Genomic DNA, 13,354 nt, shown 5'->3' on the forward strand with positions numbered 1-13,354 from the left:
AACACATATTTAAGAGGGGAAACCCTGCACAGCCTTGGAGAAGATGAGATTTGTAGGGGTAAATCATATGTAGCAGCTAAAATGACTTCAAAAGAGGATTCGTATTCTCAGAGACATCCCCCGCGCCAGGAAGACCCAGAAACCGGGGTTGGGGAAGAGCAGAAGACCAGGGAGGTGGGGGGCATTATCCCAAGCGGGTTTCCCAGAAACAGGACGCCACTGGCTCGGACACTGTGGAGAACAGTGGGCATACAGAATCCCTTCTCGGGGCTCCATTCCCCGGTTCGGTTACCGAGAAACTTGCCCAAATGCGCCTTAATCAAGGCTGGAACCCGGCCCGGATCTGGAATTCCTAAGCTCATCGGTGCTCGAACTCCGAAGCTAGGGAGCTTCCGAAGTCCGGCTTGTGGAGAGAACCAGACCCACTGGGATATCCGATCCATAGAAAAAGAAGGAAGGGCGCGTATATGCAAAATATCCTTAAGATGCAAGAAGGACACCTTTCATGAAGTATCTCGGGGACAAAATCAAAACCCCAGCGCTAGCTCCGGTACCGTACAGGTACTAAGGTCCCGGCCCCGCCCAGCCTCGCCCTGCTGCCTTTGCGCAGGCCCAGTCTCGCCGCGCTACGGCCCCAGCGCGCATGCTCCGCCCGGCCTGGGCGCCCCGGGCCGGCGGCGGCGGCGGCGGCGGCAGCGGTGGTGGAGGAAGTTTCCGCTTTGCACTCCACCCCGGTAGCAGCTTAGCTGTGGGAACAGCTTCCTCCCGACGCTCGGCGGGCTTTGCTGTCGCCCCACGTCGATCCCCCGGACCATGGGGCTGCCCAAGGGGCCGGAGGGCCAGTGTCTCCCGGAGGTAAGGACCTCTCTGTCCCTGACACGTCGGGGTTCCTGAGAAGAGGGCCGAGCCCGGGGGAGTGGAGGGCGGAGAGGGGCCTGGGGTGCGCTGGGGACACCCCAGCACCTTCCCCGGATGTGTCCACTGCGGGGAAGCACTGGCCCTGACTACGGAGGAGTGAGCTCAGGTCCCCCTGCATGGCGAGGGGGCTACGTGTCCGTGGGGGCAAACTTCAGCCGCTCACCTGGGGCGAAGGGGGCCTTCCCCGCAACACACCTGATCTAGTGTAGCTGCAAGCTCTGCAGTACCGGGGATCCCACCCCTCTGGCTCTCCCAGTCAGTCTCCCCCACCTTTGGTGCTGCAAGGCTAACCCTAGGCTGCTAAGCTCAGGAGTCACGAGACTTGGACGCCAGGACTATCCGGACTTGGGCTGTGCAAAGGGCGGTGACCTGGGGGGCCTACCCCTCTCTCCAGGTCTGCCGGGTCCGGGTGGCCAGTGTCACCCACCCTGCTGCCGGGAGGTAATGTCGCCCTCCTTGCATTTAACCCCTCTCCGGGCGGCTGGAGGAAGTTTGAGAGCAGTGCGCGCACAGGAGCTGTGTAGGGATGGGGACATGCTCTCCTGATGGTGCTGTGTGGCCAGAGACCGAGCCCCGACCGAGTCCCGACCATCCGGAAACGTTGCTGCTTCTCCAGAAAATAGCAAGTGCTTTTTCAAAGGTGTTTGTTATTAAGTACTCAGTCCTAGGGACAGTAATTTCTCCATGCACTTACAGTTTGTGAATAAAGGGAAAGTGCATGCATTGTCTTTTGATTGCAGATGTTTAGGTGGTATACACTGTTTTCCCTTCCAGTTGATTTACTCAAAAGCTAGTACAGTTTACTAGATTCCGGAGAGAAATGGAATCCACTCGCGCTGTGTCTTTACCCCCTTCCTACGCTTCTTAAGTAGGCATTTGGCAGGGGGACTGAGTTCTTAACTTAGTGGTCCCTTCACATTTACCCTCCTGTGACCAGTCTGTGCCCCTCCCACATCCTTAGTTCTTTTATCTCACTAATTGAGGAATCACTGTGTTCTCTCTCCAGCTGAGGATATAGTAATGGAAGGACTAACATAGTCATCAGTGTGTGCTCCCAGAATGCAAATTCATTTTGTTAAGAAAGTTTAGCAAATGTAATATTGTCAGAATTCCTGCATTAGGTAAAACCTTGCATCTGTGTTTCTTTGATTTCCCCCAGAATTGTGAAGAGTAGAATCTGTACTATGGTAGTTGAAGTTTTCGTTTTTGCCATTTTTTAATTCTAGGCCTTAATCAAGTTTTTACGTTTACTTTTGCTGTAGACTTCTGTCTCATCTCCCAGGTTCTACCTTAAACCCTCTAACTTCCCACAGTACTATCAGTGGGTATTTTTCTAAAATAGTACCCAACTTGATCCTGTGGGTCCTTCATTTATCCCTTCACCAACTGTTAGAAGACAGGTCTGATTTGTTTTTCATTTCCAAGAGCCTAAGACAGTTTCCTGCAATTAGGAAGAAGTCAGGGTGAATATAACAAATTAGTCCTGAAAACCAGCCTGTCATCAAGCAGTCACTAGTCCAGTTATATGTTAAATTTAATTTTTAACCCTGTACTGTATGTGTGTATGAAAAATACAAAAATAACCAAACTTTGGCCTGCCTTCCAGTTTATGTGAACTACAAGGCAAAGCAATTGAAACTTTATTGGGCCTTTTTTAAGAGCTAACCTCATTCATCTTTAACAGAATTTTAGTTTTAACAGCTGGGCGTATTAATCATATTGGTGACTTTTTATGACTTCAAGAAGGGTAATTGTATTCCTGTGTATTTAGCTAGTGGCCTTTTTCCGGTTAGCTTCAGTGTTAAATCTGCAAAGAGAATTTGAAGTCAGACATCCCAGTTCCAGTGTCTTCTTCTAAAAAGTTCTTTCACAGGATTTAGTGCAAAAGTATGCTTCTCCATTCTGGAGATGAATAAATGAGAAGCATGGACCCTATTGTGGTGCTCTGTGGGTATTTAGATAAAAGCTATTGTCCTGGAATTGTTTCATGATTAATGATGATTGAACAAATAAAGGGTTTGTATTTTATATCCCAGGAATTTTAAAAAAATATTTATTTATATCATCTAATTTTCTTTTTCTACTATCTTCATGAGTGTAGTTCTCTTTATCTTCTCTTTTCTTTGATCTCTTGATGTTTCTCAGCCATCACAGATCTTTCTGCATAAGAGAAATAATTTGCGAATAGATAACATTACTTTATTTTTGTAATCCACTGGGAACTAGTGAATGCTAATCTTTAGAATCTTTGATAGGCTGGATGAGGGTCATTGGAGGAGTGGGAATGGATGAAATGAGCTGTGTTTCAAAGCTGTCACTTCCCCCAACCCATTCCTACCCCATCTCAAAGGATTATCAGTCATTTCTATAATTGCGTGTTTAACTTTACATTAATATCTGTTCTCCCTTGCATGGCAGTTTGTACTTCAAGGTAAACTTGACTTTCATCAGTGTCATGACTATGAAAACATTTTAATACATGACTGGTTTAGGTCATGCACTTTTTGTAATGATTGAGTGTGCCATCCATTTTAAATAAGTTTATTCTTTGAACTGAACATTAATTATTTTGATATAGTGAAGTAAACACACATGTATAATGTATAACTCCAGCTAATAGTCCAGTGGGAAAGAAAGACATGTACATAACACCAGACAGGTCACTAAGGAGAGGCTGATACTTAATTGCATGAATGATATGAACTGTACATAATATGTAAGTGTAGAAATGACCTCTTCTGCATTTGTAAGGGGTGCCTTCCAGTAGGAGCTAGAATTTGAAGGCAATTTCTGAATGGTTCGAGAATATCAAGGGAAGGGAGATGGTGTGAATAGTAAAGAAATTGAATTGAGCATGCTTGTTTCAGTTGGCCATATCCATGTTCAGGTTTTTTTTTTTTTTTGGAGAGGGAAGGAGGGAGAGATAAAGGATGAAACTGGAAAGGTAAGTTGCAGCCAAGGTCTGAGTGCCAAATCAAGAAATTTGGAGTTTATCTTATAGACAGTATATGGTATGCATTGTGATGAGGACTGTGGAAATAAAGAGAGGTATTGTGAAAGCTCTAGGAAGGACTGAGTGAGACAAAATTACAGGGAAGAAAGATTAAGAGGAAGTGGCAATATGAATAAAAAGGGATGATAAATTTGAGATGCATAGTAAAGGAAAATTTAACAGGCATTATTGCATGAGGGACTAGTAAGAAATGAGAGTGAGAATTTGAACCTTTTATATGGAAAGGTGGTTTTTGATTTTCTGCAATAATGGAAAAGAGGAAAGGCAGTTCATGAAAGTAAAAGTACTAGAATATTTAGGCAAATTTAATAAACACCTGGGGTGAGGGAGCATATAAATTAAAAATTTTAAATGAAATTTCAGTCTACACATAAGACAAAATCATTATTTTTAAGCAAATTATGTGGTAATAATATAATATAATAATTATAATAATGATATATAACCCTTTACTATATTGGGGCTGAAAGCCCAACACAAATATATTTGTGTTAGAGATCACAAAGTGATATACATTTGAATTCCCTCCTTTGTTCTTACTTTGTCAGTAACTTCCCAGACCTGGATGAGTATAAAGTTTAAAACAAACAAAACACCCTGTTCTTATCTGAAAGGAGTTTATAATCTGGTTGAGAAACCCATCAAGAAAGCCATGTAGACAAGGATTTTAGGAGTTGTCTCCTACCAGGGAGGAAGACCAAATATCCTTTTAACATTACCACATTTACAAACACCCTTCCTGCTCTCCACAGCAGACCAGAGTGGGGCTCCAGAGCTGCTTCCCACTGTGCACTTACAGGCTGCATCTGACCTTTGTCTTCAATGATAAAAAAAGTAGGGAAAGAGGACACCATCCTGCAACCCCAGATTTCAAAACTTCACACTTCTAAGCTTGATAGGGCAAGAGTGCAATCTACAATTATTTTAAAGTTACTTTTCCTTCCATTCCTATCCATCTTTTCCTTGAATAAAGAAACACAGGTTTAGCAAGGATATCATTTGTGTCTTGAGGCTACCAATTACAGAATAAATCCATGTAAAATACCAAACTTGCTTCAGTAATCAAGAACATTTTCTGTTTTGAGACAAGAACACCATCAAGTATGCTTTGGAGGTTTTCTGGTTAGTAGATCCTGTTTTGTTTGTTTTTATTTTGTTTTTTCTTTCTTGGTACTGGGGATTAAACCCATGGGCACTTAATCACTGAGTGACATCCCTAGCCCTTTTTATTTTTTATTTTGAAACATAGTCCTAAAATAAGTTGCTTAGGGCCTCACTAAGTGACTCAGTCTGGCTTTGAACTTGAGATTTTCGTGCCTCAGCTTGAGCTCCTGGGATTACAGGTGTGTGCCACCATTTCCAGCCTGAATTCTTAATTGTTCCCCAACTCTCAGGCACATGCAGCCTGTGTGTTCTCATAGTTTACCCCCAAATGCTCTGTTCTTTCTATGTCACATGCTTGTGCTGCTGAAAGCTAAATCCTCAAAATAGAACTTAAGAAGGAGACTAACGATTCATTAAAGTAAATTGATGGTGTAGATAATAATGCATATCCCATAGGTCCAAAAAAGAATTGGTAATAGATTAATAACATATCTGAGCAGATGAACTAAAACATAGTTGATAAGTTCACTTTGGTCACAGTTGCCTAAGGATATGAGTTTCAAAAGAACATAAAGCCTTAGCTCAGATTTACATTGTTTGAGAATCATCACTGCCTTGATATTCAAACATTTATTTAGGTTTTCCTGATAAAGAAGAAATGCGTGTTTGTTTATGGCTTTTTGTAAATACAGATACAGTGATCTATGGCTTTACTTCTGTTTGTGGCAGTGTTTGTTAATACAGCCAACAGTTACTTATAAAAAGTGGAGCATGTTATTATTCTTCATGTACAAGAACTGTTCCCCCTGCAAAACCTTGGTTACTTGGATTGTCCTAAGATCATTTGTAAAATCTGAAATTCATTGATTGAAAGGAAGCTACCTCAGAAGTTCAAGGACAGCCTGGACAACATAGAAAGACCACTGTCTCAAAAAAGAAAGGACTGTGTTAGGAGAAAAGGGAGGTGATACATTGTCATTTCTCCCTCTAACTCTGATGATTAGCAGCTCGTTGAGGGCTGGGACCATCTTCTTTGGGACTCTGGCAGCACTTCCACATGGTACTCTGTTACACTTGTTGAGTTTTCAGAGTGAATCCAGTGCAGCAATTCAGCCAGTGTCACTGGACAAGATTGTGGCATTGGGACTCCTTTATTCAAGGGAATCTTGACCATGAACACTTGTGCTTTTTGTTCTAGGTGGAAACTAGAGAAGATGAAGAACAAAATGTGAAGTTGGCTGAAATTCTGGAACTCTTGGTTGCAGCTGGGTATTTCAGAGCAAGAATTAAAGGCTTGTCACCTTTTGACAAAGTAAGAGGAAACCTTTTTAACCATTCAGGGTGGCATGGTTAACCATGGCAGAAAAAGAAGGAACAGATTGTGTTTTTACTTCCTCTGTTTCTATTTTCCCTAATACAAATTTATTATGGAAGTTTTCAAACTTCTTATTCAAATAAATTAATTATAAGTCAGTCGATATACTTGAACTCATTTTCTGTGCACAGTTTTAGGAAATGCAAACAAGCAAAAGAAAGTTTTTCCATTCAAGGAATTTACATTTTGGGGATTATAAAGTTTACGTAAGAAAATAATCTAAGTTAATAATTATTTATCCCAAATCAGCATGCTCACAGACAGTTGACAGATACACTATGGATGGCAAATGTTCTGAATTTGGAGGAGCAAGAGGTCACTATAGAGTAGTCTTTAAAATTAGCACAGTGACTGCACACAAACAGTAATAGGTGTTGACACATGTGAAACCATCGCTCCAGGCTACACTTAAAGAACCACCTTGGGTTGTTTTACAATGCATACATGTCTAGGCCTTACCCAGTCTAGGTCTGGGCTAGGGCCCCAGAATCTGTGTTTTTTAAATATCTCACATGAATGTAAAGCAGAGCTAAGAAATCACTGTTGTTTTTTCTAATATCAAGCTGTGTCTGAAGAGGATTTTGTTTCAAAATGGGCTTTCAGCTTAGATTCATTTGCATCTTAGAGAAATTCTGTAAACAAAGTAGAGTAGGGATTCTTGTCTTCATAAAGTGGAAAAGTATAACATGATTTATGGAAATTATGTAATAAGCCATAAAATCTCAGCCTTGATGCCTATATGCCTGGTCTATAAAACACATAATTCCTCTGGATCTGGCACTTGACTTGCCTGAAACTGGGTTCAGAAATCTCTCAACTAAGAATCAATGCCTGACACCTTCACTATAAAGAGGATCTATGCATAGTATGCCCATTTAATAGTAAAAGTCATCTTCTTATTCACATTAGCATTACTTTAAGTGCTCAGTAGCCAAGTGGCCAGTAGCTACTTACTGGGCAGTGCAGACAAAGAACATTTCCATCATTGCAGAAAGTTTTATTTAACACTGCTATTTTAGATGAAATATAGGTAAGCAGGGCATATCCTTTCTCTAAAGATATATAATTATATATGTTAATGAATCTGTAAGAGCTATTTATAATTTTTTTTACCTTCTTGTTCCCTGACCTAGAAAGAGAAAACAAGTATTTTCTTTTTCATACAGGTAGTAGGCGGAATGACTTGGTGTATTACTACTTGCAACTTTGATGTAGATGTGGATTTGCTCTTTCAGGAAAACTCTACAATAGGTCAAAAAATGTAAGTTATTGGGGCTTGCCATGGAAGGGCCTAAGGCAAGGGAAAAGGGACTTTCTTGAGGGTAATTACGTAGTAACTGTGTATGTATTCACTTTCCTTTTCATTTCTCATGTTATAGTGTTTGCACTTATTCTTAACACAAACTTCAAATGTTTACCTGTGGATCATCTGTAACATTTTTAGCTGTGGATTGGTTACTCTTTGCCATTCAGCATCTTTGTTTTGTTTGCACTTTTTTTTTTCTTTTTCTTTTTCATTTCTGTTACTGTTTAGTTAGTTAGATAACACAAATTAATGGCATTAAACTAAGGAAAGTAGCCCCTGGGTCAGAAAATCAAATAGGAGATATTCAAAGTGTGTTCTAAAGTCAGATGTGATTTTTCAGAGCAAATTGTTCATGCCATTTACATCTTCATAAGAATGTATTTAGGAGCAGGCAGTAAACCTTGTTTCTTCTCTTTGTTGGTGAACTGACCCTTCTTGCATTCTGCAGTCATCTTCTTTATCCCTGTAAAGTTTCTTATTCCGAAGCCTACTAAAAATTAATATAGCTATTCCAGATTTCTTTTGATTAGCATTTGATAGTATAATATTTACATTTTTATTGTAAATTTTGTCTTTATTTTAAAAGTTGTTTTCTTTTTAGCCTCATGTAGTTCACTCTTCCTTTTCTATCCAATCTGATAATCTGTGTGTTTTAATCTGTATGTTTAAACTACTTACATTTAATATATTTATGATGTGGTGGAGTTTAAATCTACCTTTTTGCTAGTTGTTTTGTATTCCCTTGTTTGTTTTCTTCTTCATCTTTTTCTTCTATATTCATCTGTATTAACCAGATGATTTTCTATGACTCTGTTCTACTCTTTTGGCTTAGTAATTATACTTCCTTTTAAAAATTCAATGACTGCCTTGATATTCGTAACATAAATTTTTAATGTATCAGCCAGTCTTCTAATAAATTATACTACTTCCCATATAGGGTAAGAACCTTACAACACTATACTTCTAAATCCTCCTTATCCTTTCTGCTTTATGATTGTTTTCAGTGTTATAAACTTCACAGTACATTGTTACTATTTTTACTTTAGATTAGGGGTCAGCAAATCTTCTCTGTAATGGTCTAGAGAGCATATATTTTAGGCTTCATCTCTGGTTTCTGTCACAGAGACTCAGCTCTGGTTTAGTGTCAAAGCAGTCCTAGACATACATGAATGAACTAACTTTTGAGTGTCCCCTGTGTGCCACAGCTGATGCTTCCTATATGTCATTTTATCTTAATTTTCATTATGGCAGATATAAGTCCTGTTTTATAGTTGAAACTGAGACTGAAAGAAGCCAAGGTCACACAGCTAGTATGTGAGAGTTTAAAGTTCAGACTATTTCTAATTTTTTTATTCATTGGAGTTCCTAGTAACTAATTTATCTCTTTCCAAATACACTGATCTCGGTGAAATTTGACTAGGAGGAGAAGGCTCTTTCCCTCCCCACTGCCTCTGTTGTGTAGGCAGAGCCTCATTCTACCCTCCATTGAGAGAAGACATTATGGGCTCCATGCTGTCTTTCATAACTCACCAGTGGCTTGACTCTTTCATTAGATACTCAGTTCTACGGCCATGGAGCAGCAGTAACCCTGTGCAGGCCACTCCTTCTGCGGGCCTCAGTTCCTTATGTGGAAGAAGTGAGGTGTGTGAATTCATATACATACTTATTCATTTTTTTAAGCCTTCCTCTCCCCAAGAAAAAGGGATTAAAGGATTGAAGATGACTTATAAACATGCATATGAAGTGGTAATAGTGGAAAAATTAAGCAAAAGAAAGTGGGGGAAATGGGGACAAAAGGCATGCTTCCACATGAGGGATGGCCACAGAATGATCTGTTTTCCTAGGATGGTCCAAAGATTTGGCCTTAAACCTCTAGCAACCAACAAAAAGAAAAATATGATAAATTACCCTGTTCATAGTTGACATAGGAGGAAAATCAGTCCTTGAGATTTGGAAAAATACTTAATACTAAGACCAAAGGATATCTTCGAAGTATCCTCATTAAAAAGAATATTGGATACATGCTTATTACAGCCCAACCATGAATAGCTGGGCTCTACGTCCCTAGCATCTGCCCTTCTAGAACAGTAGCATCTTATCAAGTCATCTGTAGTGAAAGGTCCTTCCCAGGAAGTAATGCATAGAGTTCAGGTATGTGACCCTGCTCTCCCCTCCCCCGTTGGGCAAATTTCAGATGTAGATTTTTATTCTTTGTTTTTATTATGTAGGTGTTATATCCATGCAGTTAAAAAAAATGCAAATACTATGAAAGGGAGCAAAACAAAGTTAACATCTCTTTCCTTTGCTATTATACAGCCCAGTTTTAGTCCCTGAAATAACCATCTTGAACTATTTAAATTCTTCACAGTATCCCTTTACAGTTCTAACTCCAATTGTGTCTCTTTTTCATTAGAGGCTGATAAATATAGGAAAAAAAGCTCACATTCCTCACTGCATCCCTTCATCTTCTGTCTTCCAGTCTTTTAATTACTATTTATTCTGTGATTATATGTATAATTTTATACTACATAAGCTTCTATTGCCTTTTTTTTTTTTTTTTTTGTGGTGCTGGGGATTGAACCCAGGGACTTGTGCATGCGAGGCAATCACTCTGCCAACTGAGCTATATCCCCAGCCCAGCTTCTATTTCTTAATCCACTAACATAAGGTAGTTTCTCCTGGTTTATAACTATTTTCACTGTACATTTTTGTGTCTTTTTCCTTCTGCCTTTGACTAGCATCTGTCATAACATTACCTTTAAAATGAGAAGAGCATAGGGGCTGGGCGTGTAGCTCAGTGATGGAGCACTTACCCAGCATGCCTGCCCCTGGGTTCTATCCCCAGCATTATAAAAACAAACAAAAATGGTAAGGGCATAATATTTATAATAATTAAATTGTCCATACTTTATCTACAAGTAGGTTCTAAAAGTAAATCTATAATAATTGTTTATAGTAACTAAGGACTGTGATGGGAACAGGAAGGAAAATAGTATCTGGGCCATAGTGGTACTGTTTGAAGGAGAAAATTCAACATATCAAGTTAAATCGAGTCTCTTTTCATTTGTTTATTTTCTTGACAAATGTTTATTGAGTTCCTACTACTGATCAGGATAATACCTATTCTGGGTACTTTGGTTTCATTAATGAAAATGTCCTGTCCTCATGGAGGTTATAATCTAGTAGGGAAAGACAGGCCATGAACAATGATTAATAAGTAAACTATATGCAGCAGTCATACATGCAGTGGAAACAAAGCCAGGGAGGAGTATGGAGAGACGTTGGGTAGGAGGCACTTGGTGTTTTGGGCACTACAGGATGACTTGGGAGCTAAGACTTGAGGGAAGAGACTTCCAGGCAAGGGGACCCATTTTCCAGGCACTTGCACATGCATTTTATTATTTAATCTTCTCAATAACCTTTGAATAGGCAGGACAGGAATTATCCCTCATTTTATGATGGGGTTTTAGAACAGGGAGATCAAATGTCTTTGTTATAAGTTCCAGAGTGGGTGGTGGAATTGGAATTTGGATCCAGGTTTAATTCACTCTTTCAAACTTCAGTGGAGGGGGAAACTATGAATACTTTTAACAGAAGGAATCAGACTAATTGTCTGAAATGACAAGTGGGCAGGTTGAACTCTTAGGCTAAGAAACCTGTGTGGAACTCTGCAGTTGTCCTTTTACCTAATTTTTAGGAATTTGAAGGATCCATCCTGAGTCCAGGGAGAAATGAATGGGAGCCAGTGGCTTTCTATGAAAAGGCTTCCTATCCTTCTCCCTTGTCTTGCCTCCCTGTATTTCCTTCCACACCCAACTTCCTAGCAGTGTTAATGCCTTTAGCTGCTTCCATGTGTGCTAGGACTGTCCAGATTTGGCAGTAATTTCTGGGAAGTGGATTTAAGAGGGTTGTAAATCCTGAGACGACCCATAGTATTCTTTCCTCAGAACTTTTTATGAACTGGGCTAGCAGGCTGGCAGTAAGGAAGAGCCAGAGGCAACCCTGCCTGAAGGTAGAGGGTTGAGGTGCTGGTGTCTGGCTTTTAAAGCTACTGAATGATTCCCCATCCTTAACCCAGTGCACAGATGGGCCTGCAGCCACTAGAGGGAGCTCTCCTCCTGCAAACTGAAATGTAACTAAGGCAAGGCTGTGCTGATACTGCGCCCTGGTGCCTGGCCTGGGTAGTTAAGACCTGTAGTGAGCAGAGACTCAGAGCCAGCATTGCTGCCCATCTGTATTTGCTAAACTTGGAGTGTGGGTAGCAGGTAAACACTCATGTCTCCTGTCACAAAGAAATCAGGAAACAGGTGTAGGAATCTGATGGAGATCAAAATAAACTAAAGCTTATCAGAGAGAAAGCCTTAGATATGTTGTCATTGGGTTTATTAATCCTTCCCTTCCAGAATATCCCATTCAGGCCGGAGGCAGACTGGCCAATCATAGACTTCCCCACCAGGGCTGTGCACACATCTCATGGCTGAAAAGACACATGTGTCCTGAAGACAGCTACTGAGAAAACAGGACCACAGGAGTGACTGAGAGCCACATAGTGGTGTCCTTCTTCCTCCCAGGCCTTCGAGATCAATTCTTCCCCACCCCTCTTCTGTTGAAGGGGAGGCAAAACATGTTCTCTCAAAAGGCTCCCCTAGAAGGTAGATGCTCCCTCCCTTTGTGAATGGGCTGTGGAGCATCTGTTGCCCCCTCCCCATATTTTTTCTCATAACATGTTTGATTAGACATTTGGTCTGATGATCAATGGGATGTGTCTCTTGTCTTCATCAGTTTTAACCCTAGATCCACCTCCTTAAGCTACTTTCCAGATACCAAACTCTGTGTCTTGGTTTCTCTGAAGGCCATTTCCTAGGAGGCTCCTTAGCTTTTGCCCCTAGGTCACTTTTTTCCTGCTAAGACTGAGGGCATGAAACCTACTAGGGAACATTGGTAAGAAAATCATAGCTATCATGCAGGCCTGAGTTAAATGCTGATCTAAATATTGATCTTAAGGAGGCTATCTGGGAAGGACTGTTAAACTGCATCAGAACAAAGGTAGAAAAATTTTTGAACAAGGAGCACTCTTGGTAGACCCAAAAAAATGTGTTGAATTTGAAGCATCTGCTAAGACCCCAGTGACCCCATGTTTACCCCGAGTGACCCCCTTCATCTGTGACAGCATAATCCTGCACTTGTGAGCAAGGCCAGAGTTATTGCTGATAGTGATTAAGATTTTTTTTAAAAGACTTTTTGGTGGGGATGTGACTTCAACTGAAGTCTCCATTTTTCCATATGGTTCCACAAGACCATGCCTAGTGACTATTTCCAAAGGTTCTCTGTCTTCATACCATGGCTTTGGGTTTTATCAGACTCACAAAATTACCTCTTTTTTCTCTTCTTAATCTGATATGCTTAAGGTATACAAAACAGAATCACACAATTAGAGATCAATTACCAGTTGGTTAGTGAAAGAAGGATAAAGCTGCAATGAGACAGAACATACTTGCACACAGATCCTCTGTTCCTCCTATGATAAAACCATCCTGCCCAGGCTGAGCTGAGAAGCCTCCCTAGCAGGAAGCAGATGCTTACCTCCTGGTCAGGATGGAAGATGCTCAGGGACCTCAGGGACTCAGGTTCCTCCCCT

General features: G+C 40.7%; 1 protein-coding gene across 4 annotated transcripts in view; it reads left to right on the top strand.

Annotated features, from left to right (window-relative positions):
- The first annotated feature begins 663 nt into the window (after positions 1-663).
- Positions 664-13,354, top strand: part of Ccdc93 (coiled-coil domain containing 93) — a 91,131-nt gene continuing 78,440 nt past the window's right edge. For all 4 annotated transcript variants that reach the window (XM_047544880.1, XM_047544881.1, XM_047544882.1 and 1 more), the window contains exons 1-3: positions 664-855; positions 6,234-6,347; positions 7,577-7,671. In XM_047544880.1, coding sequence (XP_047400836.1) covers positions 814-855; positions 6,234-6,347; positions 7,577-7,671 — 251 coding nt within the window. In that variant the 5' untranslated portion in view covers positions 664-813. The remainder of the gene's footprint in view (positions 856-6,233; positions 6,348-7,576; positions 7,672-13,354) is intronic.

This window comes from Sciurus carolinensis, chromosome 3, assembly GCF_902686445.1.
Source record: "Sciurus carolinensis chromosome 3, mSciCar1.2, whole genome shotgun sequence".
Taxonomy (NCBI): domain Eukaryota; kingdom Metazoa; phylum Chordata; class Mammalia; order Rodentia; family Sciuridae; genus Sciurus; species Sciurus carolinensis.